Source organism: Aedes aegypti, chromosome 1 (genome assembly GCF_002204515.2).
Source record: "Aedes aegypti strain LVP_AGWG chromosome 1, AaegL5.0 Primary Assembly, whole genome shotgun sequence".
NCBI classification, from domain to species: domain Eukaryota; kingdom Metazoa; phylum Arthropoda; class Insecta; order Diptera; family Culicidae; genus Aedes; species Aedes aegypti.
This window is the reverse complement of record NC_035107.1, coordinates 90,438,504-90,451,143: the sequence shown is the minus strand read 5'-3', so window position 1 is coordinate 90,451,143 and position 12,640 is coordinate 90,438,504. Positions and strand designations below refer to the sequence as shown.

General features: G+C 36.7%; 2 protein-coding genes across 2 annotated transcripts in view; both read right to left on the bottom strand.

Moving 5' to 3' along the window:
* LOC5575006 (putative fatty acyl-CoA reductase CG5065) overlaps positions 1–9,837 on the bottom strand; it is a 29,365-nt gene extending 19,528 nt beyond the window's left edge. The window contains exons 1-3 of the mRNA XM_021842114.1: positions 9,478–9,837; positions 9,105–9,411; positions 8,652–9,051 (exon numbers count right to left, since the gene is read on the bottom strand). Coding sequence (XP_021697806.1) covers positions 8,652–8,842 — 191 coding nt within the window. The 5' untranslated portion in view covers positions 8,843–9,051; positions 9,105–9,411; positions 9,478–9,837. The remainder of the gene's footprint in view (positions 1–8,651; positions 9,052–9,104; positions 9,412–9,477) is intronic.
* Positions 8,875–9,729, bottom strand: LOC110674273 (putative fatty acyl-CoA reductase CG5065). Its single transcript, XM_021838547.1, has 4 exons — positions 9,478–9,729; positions 9,232–9,411; positions 9,105–9,173; positions 8,875–9,051 (listed from the first exon to the last, which is right to left on the bottom strand). The coding sequence occupies exons 1-4, from the start codon at positions 9,727–9,729 to the stop codon at positions 8,875–8,877; spliced, it is 678 nt and encodes a 225-aa protein (XP_021694239.1).
* Positions 9,838–12,640: the final 2,803 nt, after the last annotated feature.

Here is a 12,640-nt window from a genome sequence, read left to right as displayed (position 1 = left end):
AATCGAACACGACAAAGAATCTGTAAACTAAGATATCAAAGTGGCTACGCGTCGGTTTCCCAAGGAATTTCGGAATATCTCCGAATACAGACGACCAATGATTAAAATCGTGATTCTAAAAGTAGATGGTAAAAAAATATCGCGATGAAATTGATTAATCGAACACGACAAAGAATCTGTAAACTAAGATATCAAAGTGGCTACGCGTCGGTTTCCCAAGGAATTTCGGAATATCTCCGAATACAGACGACCAATGATTAAAATCGTGATTCTAAAAGTAATTGTAAAAAAATATCGCGATGTGAAAATTTATTTGTGCATTTTTTGCATTTTTGTGCTGCTAGTAGGGGAACTAAGAAGAATAACTAAATTTTGCTGATGGAATAACAGGAAAATTTATAATTTAGATGTTCGTATAACTCTAAAAAAATACACCGACACGTTAAAGCTTCCAGTGGGCGATTTGCCCTTTGAAGGAAGCACCACACTAGACAACAAACTAGCAAGCAACGCCCAGTGGCACAGTCGAAATACTTTCCTGACGAAAAGTTTTCCGGAGCGGGAACGAACCCACACTCCCTTGACACGATGCGGTTAAATGTTCGGTAACACTAACCGCACGGCCACGAAGCCCACGAACTCTGATTTATTTAGGGTCGGCGTTCCCTCAGTGGACAGTCCCCTATAGTCGCACTAGTGGCTTTTTACGGCCGTTTTGCTATAAATCTTTTTCAAAATATTTTTTGACATGAAGGTCAGGAGCTATTTATCTAAGTACCATTGATACACAGCTTGATTTTGTTCAAAAAATCATTGAAATAATTAGTTTTGCTTAAAATTTGAGCTCCCTTGCGCCTATAGTAAACCTATTGTTCCTATAGTAGCACTACTGAGAGAAACTATTTTTTATTATACGAAATAATTGATGAATTAAAAACTTTTTTTTTACATCAAACGAAAGCTTTTGATCCCACATTTTGTAGGATAAATATAAAAGTTTTGTAAAAATACGGTTTTGATTAGTATTATGCCAACGCCGTGCTACTATAGGAACAGAAATTAGAAATAGTGCTACTATAGGCACATGTAATCCTATAGTGGCACAAGCGATAATAAATACAAACATATGAGTTTTCTCAGGTTTCATATTTTTCCCACAAAAATCAAGATAAAAAGCTTTCAGATGATGTAAAAATAATAACGCTAGCGTTATTTTTCGATTTTATACGATATTTGTTCTTAGCTATGCGGCTATTTCGATGTACCCTATTCGCAACTCGCGAATTCTTGTCACTATTCTCAGTAATTTAAACTATTTTTCCAAACAAACTATTGCGAATAACATCAACTTTAACTTCTATACAGGAGGTGGTGTATCAGCCTCGATGGACATATAACATGGATACAAGTTCTATTTTTTACTCAAAATTTTAATGACCTTAATCAGACAATCATCTTTATTTAGCGACCCCCAAATTCAGCACCGGGCTTTGAAAACCCTAGCTACGCCATTGTGCATCACCAAGTGTCGCGGATTGTAGATTGTAATCGAAAATAATGGAATATGTACTTGAAGTATCTTAAAATACCTACAGCGTAGGGAACAGAAATTATTATTTTTAAGCTCATAATTTGGTTCAGAATCTTCCCATGGCACTGTTAGGAGACCTAACATGATTCTGTTCAGAATCTTCCAATAATTTGCAATGGTCCTGTTCCTTTAAGCACAGACAAACAGACGTCACACTCTCATCATTGTCCATCGACCATCTTTTTAACGGTCGATTCAAAAATATTGTAGGTGGCCAATCCGTCACCTGCAGCGCTCGCGTCGTTTTTGTTCTTGTTTGACGTTCACACACTACCGCCATCTGTTGGCCAGTTTGCCAAACAAACCGATTTTAGCATGGGCGTATATGCCCTCGTGACTATGATTTTGATCGAAATTTGTTCTAAGTTTTACGTCTGTTTGTCTGTGCTTTAAGTATGTTCAGATTTTGCCCAGAATAAAATCTGAATTCTGAGGATTTTGTTAAGCAAACTAACTTACCCTATATCCGGTGAGTCAGAATCCTTCTAGATTTACAATCTATTTGGTATTATCTTCAGTTTAGAATATTATGAGGATTCATCTCGAAATGCTATACATGTTTGCTTCAATATTTCTGAAATTTGTTAGAAAAACTTAACATTTTGACTGGAACTGCATATAATTCTTATTTTTACTTATTTTGTTATTTTATATCTCTTCTATATTAAAAACTTCTTCACAACAGGTTGTGGAAATCGCACTAAAATATGTTGAGTTTTGAGCAAAAGTGCAAAATAGTCATTAGAGTGATAGATGGTGCTCGGGCGGCGAAGACGTGCGCGGAAGCGGTTCCTGTTTTAAATGCAATGTTCTCGATAATATGGAAGAAATTTCTCAAAAAAAAAAAAAGTAGCGGATAGTGCGTGTCAGTGGATATAGGAATGAATTTTCATGGTGTATAGTGAAAAAATTGTGAAATTATGGTATTTTTCGAGATGTTTGATCGATTATGTAATGGCTTGGCCCGATGTGAAGTGAAAAAAAACCTGGCGTAGTCATTGTATTGGTGTTGTCGTGTGGGTGGAGTGAAGTGAGGGGGTTTTTCATCTGAAGCTTGAATGACGTTGTTTTAATGGGGTTCAATGGTGTTGAATGAATTGTTGTCAGTTGGCATGTAAAGCATTTTTATAAATATTTCCTAATAAAGTTGTTCAATTCAAGAATTATATAAAATCATGTGGTTGAAGTGCGCATAGAATTTACTGGAAGCCATGGGTACCTCAGATCAGTAAGCGTGTGTGCGTGAAACTTAGCGCATCGAGCAGTATGTTGTCATGACAACGACGAAATGTGGTGTTAGAAGTGGAACAACCTAAAGCTGTAGGCCGACGACATAGTATCGCGGCGCGTCAAGTATTTATATGGCGCTTGAGAAATCTCAATCTTATTAAATTTTGCGTGAAGTAAACACAATCATTGGATGAAATGTTTCGCGAGTGCAGTATAGCATATAGTGTAAATAGGAAACCATAAGAAAAATCAAACCATCATTGGTCATCGGAGAGTTCATCCAGTTCATTAAGTGCTACAAATCTGCATGGGGTTCCAACAAACTTGGTGAGATTGTTCTAATTTATAATGTAATTTATTTATCTTTTTATATCATATGTAACTGGGGTTGGGAGGGACCACCAGGGCACCCGAATGAAGCGATTTGGACAGGGAGCTTGGGACTGCCTCCTCCCTGTTGTTAACATTTCGTGGATTGAGGGCGGGCTCTTCGACCCCATCTATTGGGAGTATTCTGTCAATCGAGGGCTGATTGTGCAATTGTTCGTGAAAACTTTCTTCTGGAAGGAGATTCTTTTCCCCTGCCGTGGGTTTCGTGCAAGTGTCTCTGCTTGCGGGTCCGCACATCCGTTTTTGGCCCCTTCATACAGGAGACTGACTGCCCACGACCAAACAGCACAGTCTTGATCAAATCGCTTTTCAGATTATTCCAGTGCTATAGGCAAGATGCCTTGCTACAATAGGGTGGGGGCTTATTTCCAAAAATCTTCCGTAGTCAGGATTTACAACGTGGAAAATGATCATCGGTCCCAAAATAACATCCTGTGAAAAAAATGAGATTTTTTGGTGAAGGTTTAGAGGTGGCGCAAAGGGGCGTATGTGCAGTATTCCCCATTTTAGTGAACTCTGAAAACTTTTGGTATGCTTTTTAGCTTGTTTTGGTGATTTAGAACCCTTAAGGGCAAAAAATCACCTCAAAATTGGCGATATCTCCACTCCTTTAGATGATTATTTGACGGAAATATGTTTTATACATGCGATTTTTGGCCCTTGAATAGGTTACAATGACTGATTACTATGAACCCGAATAAGCATATGGAATAGTTGGGGAGGATTCCTATGCTAGTAGAATGGAACGAAGAACAAAGAAGAATGAGAGAAAGAACAAAGTACACAGAAGAATGTAAGATGGGGTGGGTTAAACAGGGGGGAGGGTGTAACTGATGATATTATATTTAGAATCAACTACGGAGCCGTGAAAATATCTCGGTTGGATGTATTGAGATGTGATTATATGCAAGTTTAATACTTATTTAGTATATTAGAATGTCCGTCTGATATAACTCCAGCATTTGTTTTTATAATCTGAAAGAAATTACAGAGGGGTCCCAAATCCATACAGGCTCAAAATCCGTACACTTCATACAAATAGAAGGAGTTTTATATGAAGTGGAAGGGTTTAGATTCATTTCTTAGGTGTTCATATTTTTGATCCCACACGAATTATATATATATATATATATATAAATATATATATATTATATATATATATTATATATATATATATATATATATAATATATATATATATATATTATATTATATCCTTATTAGGTAAATCCAAAAACGATTTTTTGATTCTAGCAATTACACTTCTTGTTAGAATTTCCACAGGAATTTCTGGATTATGATGCCATTTCAGCAATTAATTGCGTTTGGGCCTCCAATACTTCACTTTCGCCACACAACCTTCAACATAACTTTGGACAAACGGAAAATGCAGATGAAGTTCAATACATCGTTCTACATCTGTATTTGAAATCGAACAGCAGAAGGAAAAAAAATCAGTAGTCAAAATTCAAATTAGTGTACGAGCTCCTATAGGATGCAAGAGATAAAGCACTTCAGGTTGAAAACCTCTCAAATAAAACCAAAATTAAGTGTTCACAGTTCTGAAACATATTTTTAGGACAGAGCTACATGAGCGAATTTTCACAGGATGTCTTATGTATACATAAATAATTATATTAATTATATATATTAATATATATATTATATTATATTAATAATATATATATATATATTTATATGAATTTATTAGATACTGCGTGAGGGGTGAGGCTGAATTTACAGGATGTAAATTTGCAACGGTCCCTTTCGATAAATTGCTATCATCATCCAGAAAAAAAAAACAACCAAACGATATTGAACTAAACAGTAAAGTGGCGTGCATTTATCTATATCTACCAGGAGAATAAATGATGAAACTTCGCATGGATTAAGAACATTTTAGTCGCTACTGGCAATTTTTCCATAAAGAGTAATCTAAAATCGTATGCATGGTCGAAAACCCGAGATGGTTAAAAAATTGGTGCTCTTCCCCTACTTGAAGAAAAATTGCTCGAAATATTTCTGAAGTAGGTAACATTGAATAGAAAGTCAAGGGGTCGGACCTGTGTAGTGGATTGAACATACACCTCTCACGCTGAGGATCTGGGGATCGATCCCATCCCCGAGATAGTCACTAAAAATTTCAGTGGGGAAGTAAACCATTGGTCCTGAGATGAATTAGCCCAGAGCTAAAATCTTGTCATAAAGATTGAAAAAAATGAAGTCAATAAATATAATCATCGCTTTTTACTGGAACTTTTCTTCATTGCGTAAAATCGAGATTTTTCAAGATTCCTCAGTTACGCTCAAGACATCATTAGTTTCACCCTCCCACCTGTTTAACCCCACCCCACTTTACATTCTTCTCTTGTGTTCTTTGTTTTTTCTCTCATTCTTCTTTGCTCTTTGTTCCATTCTACTAGCATAGGATTTCTCTCCAGCTATTCATATGCTTATTCAGGTTCATAGTAATCAATCAGCGTAACCTATTCAAGGGCCAAAAATCGCATGCATAAAACATATTTAGTCAAATATCATCTAAAGGAGTGGAGATATCGCAATTTTGAGGTGATTTTTTGCCCATAAGGGTCCTAAAATCGCCAAAAACAAGCTAAAAAGCATACCAAAAGTTTTCAGAGTTCACTAAAATGGGAAAACTGCACATACGCCCTTTGCGCCACCTCTAAACCTTCACCAAAAATTCTCATTTTTTCACAGGATGTTATTTTGGGACCGATGATCATTTTCCACTTTGTAAATCCTGACTACGGAAGATTTTTGGAAATAAGCCCCACCCTATTGCTACAATAGATGGTAGAACCAAATCATCATCATCATCAAAGTGCAAAATAGTCATTAGTCATAGAAACTAATACCCTAAAAATGTAATTTTTTGAAAAGACCACAAAAAATATATGTGCATTGCAAAAAAATATATGGTCATTCCCCTAATCCTATCAATCTCAATGTTTATGTGGACTCTTTTGAAGCTTATGTTCCAGAATAGGTAGTTTAATTAATGCGTAATTCGGGGTCATTATTATGATGATAAAAATGTTAATAGAACAAAATCGTTTGATTTTGGCAATATGAAAAATCGGGTTACTGTAGATTTGTAATATTCTTTCTACTCTTTGTATGCCGAGGTATCAAATGTCTGGGTCCTCATGTCAATCCCGTAAAAACTTTTATTTCATTTACCGTTTTGTTTTCATATTACGGACACTTAAAGCTTCAATGAACTACACCTAATCAAAAAACAAATGAATTGTTCTTTATGGAACCTCAGCGGTAACATTTAAACTTTTAAATTTCAGTTAGTGGGAGAAGATTTGGATTCCACATCTTGAATTTACTTTAATAAGTGTAAATGTTCGGCCTCTTCATGATTTTTCATCCGAACACAATCACACTTTTGCGTCGTATTCCGGACAGCTTTTAAAAAACTCAAATAAAATAGTCAAATCATTGTTTTAAACTCACTAAAGGGCCGATTTCTCACCCTTCGCTTAAGCCGTAGACCACGTTTACCCATACGATTAAAACCAGGTTTAGGCCTAAGCGGTCGGTGAAGAAACCGGCGTATAAGGGCCGACTTTCTTCACCTTGCGCTAAGTCGTAAACTTGCACCCCGTTTACCGCATACCCGTGGTCACCAAAAGTGCGGCCACGGTTAATGATCTGTATCTTTAAATCTGATAAAATTGGCGCATATTTTTTCTTACGGGAAGCTGTTCTAACTCCCAAAGAGGATAGAAAGCCGTCAAAAACTGAGTTGAGGCAATTGTAAATTTTTAATGGATTGTTATAGAAAATGCTTATTAAGGTGATTTATAGACGCAAGCCCCACCCTCAAATTTTTCAAGATCCCAAAGACTTGATGAACCAGAACAGCGCTGCGCGTTGAAAAATTATCCCCTTGGTCACCACCTAGGCAAAACAATTAATTTGATTGATTTTCAACGCGAACTGTTGTCAGATTATCCAGTCTTGTGCACTTGAAAATTCTAAGTTTGGCTTCGTTTTATAATCACCTTAATCATCTTTTCAATTGGGAACTTTGAACGGCAAAGTTTGAAACATTTCGAGTGAAATCTTTCCCGGAATTTGAAGCTGTCCGGGATTCGAATCAAAACGGTAGCTTGAATGCTTTTGATCGACATTGCAACGTTTCTGCCTTCATAGCTGAGATTTGTTTTAGGATTTCGATTCTAAATCGTAATCACCATCTGTAATCACAACTTGATGTCTGAGGTCAAAAAGCATTATAATGCACAAAGTCTTATAGGCTCACAATAATTTTGTCAAAAAATGATTGCCAAACATTTTGCTGTGATGAATTCTGTAATTATAATGTCGCTACGCTATAGAGAGCGAGTAGCAAGTGTAATGCAATGATAGATTTTCATAAACATTGCTTCGATTTTGAGGAAAAAAACTGGTTTTGAAAATTTGTAAAACGATTATGGTTATTTTCCTCTTAAATGCTTCATACAAAAATATCTCAATTTCATAGTTACGATATTGACATGAGCTGAAGAGCATGAATTCATTATGAATAAAAAAATACTTCAGACAACATGGTCCAAAGTATGTCCCTTGACCCCCACACACGGTAGTCAGGCCCCTGGTTCCATGACTTTGGAATACTAGATACTGAAAGCTTCGATTGCAAATCCCTGCTGGACTACATTTCGTTCTAAACCAGTAATGCACTCATCATTTCAAATGAAGTCACTGCGGTAACCAGTTTTTTCTTAGTTTTTACGGGGAAGAACTTAATAAGTGCATCAACTTTCGGTTAACGACTGGAAAAGTGCCAACAGTCGTGTCATACATATTCATCAAACATTCATATTTCGACCGAATGCATCAACGGTTCACCGTCAGTCCACACTACGAAGTTCGAAATGTAAATTATCTAATAAAATCGAACTCAGTGACTCAAACGCATTTCATTCTACACAGAAGGTTCGCGTAAACATTCTGAATTCAGGTCCGATTTGAACGCATATAAATTCGCCTTGTAACAAGCTCTCACGCCATAACCTCTCTATCGTGGGTAATATTGGTTAACTTATCACAACCCTTTATCGAATAGAAAAGCAAAGAGAAGCTAAACGGTCTCGTGCGAAAGGTTAATGTGGGACACGATTAATGCTAGTCGTTCGACTTCCACGAGGGTAAAAGTCCTCATTGTCTCATAGTTAAAGGTTTGTCGCTAAACTGAGCTATTAGCACGCTTGAATGATCTCGGTCATGCATGCATGTCTCAATGATGATCATCATCCCACAATTAGTCTTAGTCACTCCCAGCTCTCTATCACGCGATTACACTAAACACCCTAATCGATGGACCAGTGATTATCTCCGTCCAGCATCTTGCAATAGACTCATCAACTGTAATTAATTATCTTCTATCTAACACTGAATTCACTTACCTCTGGACAACGGCGGTTCCCTTCTTCCACGCTGCCACGATCATCGCTTTGATGCAGACGTCTACCGGCGTGTAGTCTGCGACATTGTTCGGATCGCAGTACATGGTTTCTGCAAAGACGATACCGCTGCCCACCAGCAGCCCTACCGGTCCGTTAAAGTTGTCGATCCAACCGGGGATCGGATCACGCATGCTCGAGATGACGATCGACGGCCGGAAGAGGATCAACGGCAGCCTGTCCCGGTAGTCGTTGATGAATATGCTCGGCCAAGGATTTGGTGAACACGTAAGTGTTCGGCAACATTCCCATGTACTTCGGGGCAAAGGTTTCCAAGCGTTTGCGTGTCCATTTCTTCGGCCAGTTTGATGGTCTTCTCCCAATCCGCGTACGGAGGATAGATCTGCAGGTAGAGAAGCGTTGAGAAATTGCGCCAAAAATGCCATAAGTTCTCACCTTCTCCTCAATAATATATTTGTCCGGGTTGGAGTAGGTCGTCGAAACATGCATCATTACGCAAAGATTCTTCAGAGATTCCGCAAAACGAATCATCTCTCGGGTGCCGCGAGTGTTTTAGAATCACGGCATCCTTCAGCGGGTCGTCAAATCGAACGTTAGCCGCCACGTGGAAGATCACCGAAACCTCACTCATCCGTTTTCTGTCCTCGTCTGACATTCCCAATTCCAGCTGCGACACATCGCCCTTGATCGGGATCATCTTGCTCAAGGCGTTGGGATCTTGTCTACGCAGCACCTCGAACAGCTAACAGATTGTAAGATTACAGTTCAGCTGAACTGAACGATCATTACCAACCGTCCCCGAACCTACCGGTAGTTCCTGAATCTCCCGAAGACGATCATTAGTGGTCTTGGATTTCTTCTCTCGCAACAGGATAAATATACGATTCAGTCCGCTACAGGACCGCAGCAACTTCTCGATCAACACCTTACCCATGAAACCCGTCCCGCCCGTTATGAAGATGTCCCTCCCGGCGTAGAACTCCTTGATCGACGGTTTGTTCGGATCGTAGTTTTCCTCAACCGGAAGTAGCCCGGTAGGATGATTTGAAAACGCTTGCATGTTCTGGTTCAAATCTCTTAACTTCGTAATTAGTGAAACCTCAATGGAAATTGCTACCTACAATCACAACCTTTTCGCGACGAATGCCCACTGGATACTATCATTCAATCGGGACTGCGCGCTGCGGTTGATCGCGCGTAACGATCGAATATCGTTTTCTCTTTAAATCTAGGCAGTATGTACAGTATTGGACAATTCATTTGCAACTTTTTCGGTTTGGTGGTGGTCAACTTTGGAGGGATCCCTAGTTATTTCTGGATCGATTTACATGAAAATTTTACTGTTGTTCAGACACAACTTGATTTTCAATATCTAACAGAAGCATTAAAACGGTTTGACTAATTTGAATTTTTTGACAAATTTTAATGATTTTACGCAAAATTGTAGAATTGGACGAGAGAAACAAGTTTGATGAAGCCAGTTTTCAGGGCTCAGGGCAGTAATAATGGTAACCAGATTTGAGAAAATTGTGAGTAAATAGTGGCTCACTATAGTCAAAAAGTTACTAAAACGTTCTTGAAAGCCATACATAAATTAGTTTAATTTCAGCTCATTGACACTACGATGAAGAAAAATCATCTGCAGATTGAAGTTCTGGTTGACTCCCGTTGAAAACTAGACTTGGAAACTTTTACTACATTTTACTTCCAAAATTTCAAGATAATGCCCAATTGGTAGCTTTTGAGATACTTACGTGTTTAATACAAGCTGCATAACAGCAACCATTGCTGTAAACATTTTTAGTTGAATCATTAATTGAATAACATTAATTTCCGCTTATAAAAAACTGTTATTCCACTTGAAGTTTGTGTTTTGAGTAAGAGCTGAATAAACCTTCAAAAAAACAAATCGTACAAAAGTTTCAGTGTCTAATGTGAATAACAGTATATGAGTATGCTTTTATTCAAGCAAAACATATTATGTCTTTCTTATGTTATTTTCAAATGTTTCAAACGTTTTTCAAATCAATTCTAAGATATGTAGGCGACTATACGATCAACGATGGGGGTAAAAGTTCAAATCACATTAGATTAAAAAGATCATAATTTTAATTTTCCAAATGTAGAGATCGTCATCTGCGACGTTATTGATATCGGAAAAAATACTAATTATAATATTTTTAATGATAATCGAAGTATAAATAATAATTTAACAATAATTATATGAAAGTGGTTACCCAACTAACAGTCCAGAGTTACAAATAAACATACATATTTAATTATTGTTGAATAATGGTGACAGCTGAAAAAAATGCCCTACAAAGAGCTGAGAAGATGCTATTTAGATCAAAATTCAAGTTAATGTTCAACATTTTTCATTGAAATGAATAATAGTAGAATCAACACTTATTAAACTTTTCTAAAGAATCTCTGTCGACTTGTCAAGATTGTTTTACTAATGAGTTGAACAAGTCATTTTTCCTTCTATTGAAGAGCCAATATTCCATCAAACAAATATATTTGTGTAAACAGATGAACAGAAGACGAACTAACGTTTTGGTTGCTTCGCACTTCAGCTGTTTCCATGCTTAACATGAACATAATTAAAAGCTGAATAGTTATTTTATGAAATCCTAATTCAACATAGAAATATGATCCGAGTAGTTAATCCAAAGAAGGCCAAAATAACGATAATAATAACATTGTTCAGCAATAATAAGCCTTACAAAAGCGGTCACACCGTAGTCAAATTTTCAAAAAATGAACAAAATATCTAAAAATTGCGTTGTATTCCTACCGTATTATAATGTTCATCTTACTAATATTATCATTATTTATCTCTTTTTGAGTGGATTTTCGCCCTAGGTAAATTCGTCACTAATATATAAAAACATATTGGATACAATCACACATGATGCTTTCTCAATACAATTATTCAATTAGGTTTAGAAAATATTTTGAATCAGTCTTTTGATATAGCATTATTAAAAAAAAAAACAAAAAGAGCACATTTAACATACAAATGATTGAAATATATTTTACATTTCTATAATGCTTAATAGATAGAAAAATACGACAAATAATTGAAATATTATAAAAAAATACAGTCATCTCTCCCTTACTCGATATTGAAGGGACCATCGAGTTAGGGAGGTATCGAGTTACAGAACACAAAAGCAGTGCAACTGCGCTTCAAGGGACCATCGAGTTGGCCATGAAAACCAACTTTTACTATGGTTCTCTAACTCGATATCGAGATATGGAATATCGAGTAAGGGAGAGTTAACTGTAATACCTAATAAAAAACATAATATATGAAATAAATGAATTTGAGTATAGTTAGATGAAGAATTAAATTAACGTTCTAAGAAGTTAATACTTATTATGAAATTCGAATAATCATTTCAGACTGTTTTTACTTTGTCAATGAACTTTATTTTTGACCAGCATTCACATACATTTTCTCACTGTGCGCTATAAATAGCCGATTGAATTCAGCTTGCAATTCAGTACTGCACAGCAGCAGATGTAATGCGTTTGTTCAGTTGTTGATCAGCATAGCACGTGTTGATTAGACATTGTTGAACAGAAGCTCAAGCATGATCAATATTCAGCTACAAGAGTTTTATATTGGGCACTGGAGGGCTGATATATGAATTCAAGGATGGCGCAGACGGCAAGTTATACCGCTGACGATGGGAAGGTCTCGAGTTTGAATCTGGTAATTTTTGAAAGTGGTTATTAATTCATGGTAAAAGCATACACTGCATTTGAAGTACAGTGCTAAGCGATTTTTGGTCATTTATTTGTTTTCAAATAATTTTGGGGCAGTTGAATAAAAGCTGAGATAAATGCTTATAAAGCGATTTTGAAGTTGTAGAATAAAGTCAATATACAACGGCACGCTTTATAACTTCTCTAAATTTGTGTGAACAACGCCTGAACAAAGGCTTCACCTGGAAATAATTAAA

Excerpts from the sequence above, each read along its gene's own strand:
- LOC110674273 (XM_021838547.1), bottom strand. The coding sequence starts at position 9,729 with ATGCAAGCGTTTTCAAATCATCCTACCGGGCTACTTCCGGTTGAGGAA. Across the intron at positions 9,412-9,477 it reads GGGAGATTCAGGAACTACCG|CTGTTCGAGGTGCTGCGTAG; the intron begins GTAGGTTCGGGG and ends ACAATCTGTTAG. Across the intron at positions 9,052-9,104 it reads AATATATTATTGAGGAGAAG|ATCTATCCTCCGTACGCGGA; the intron begins GTGAGAACTTAT and ends CTCTACCTGCAG.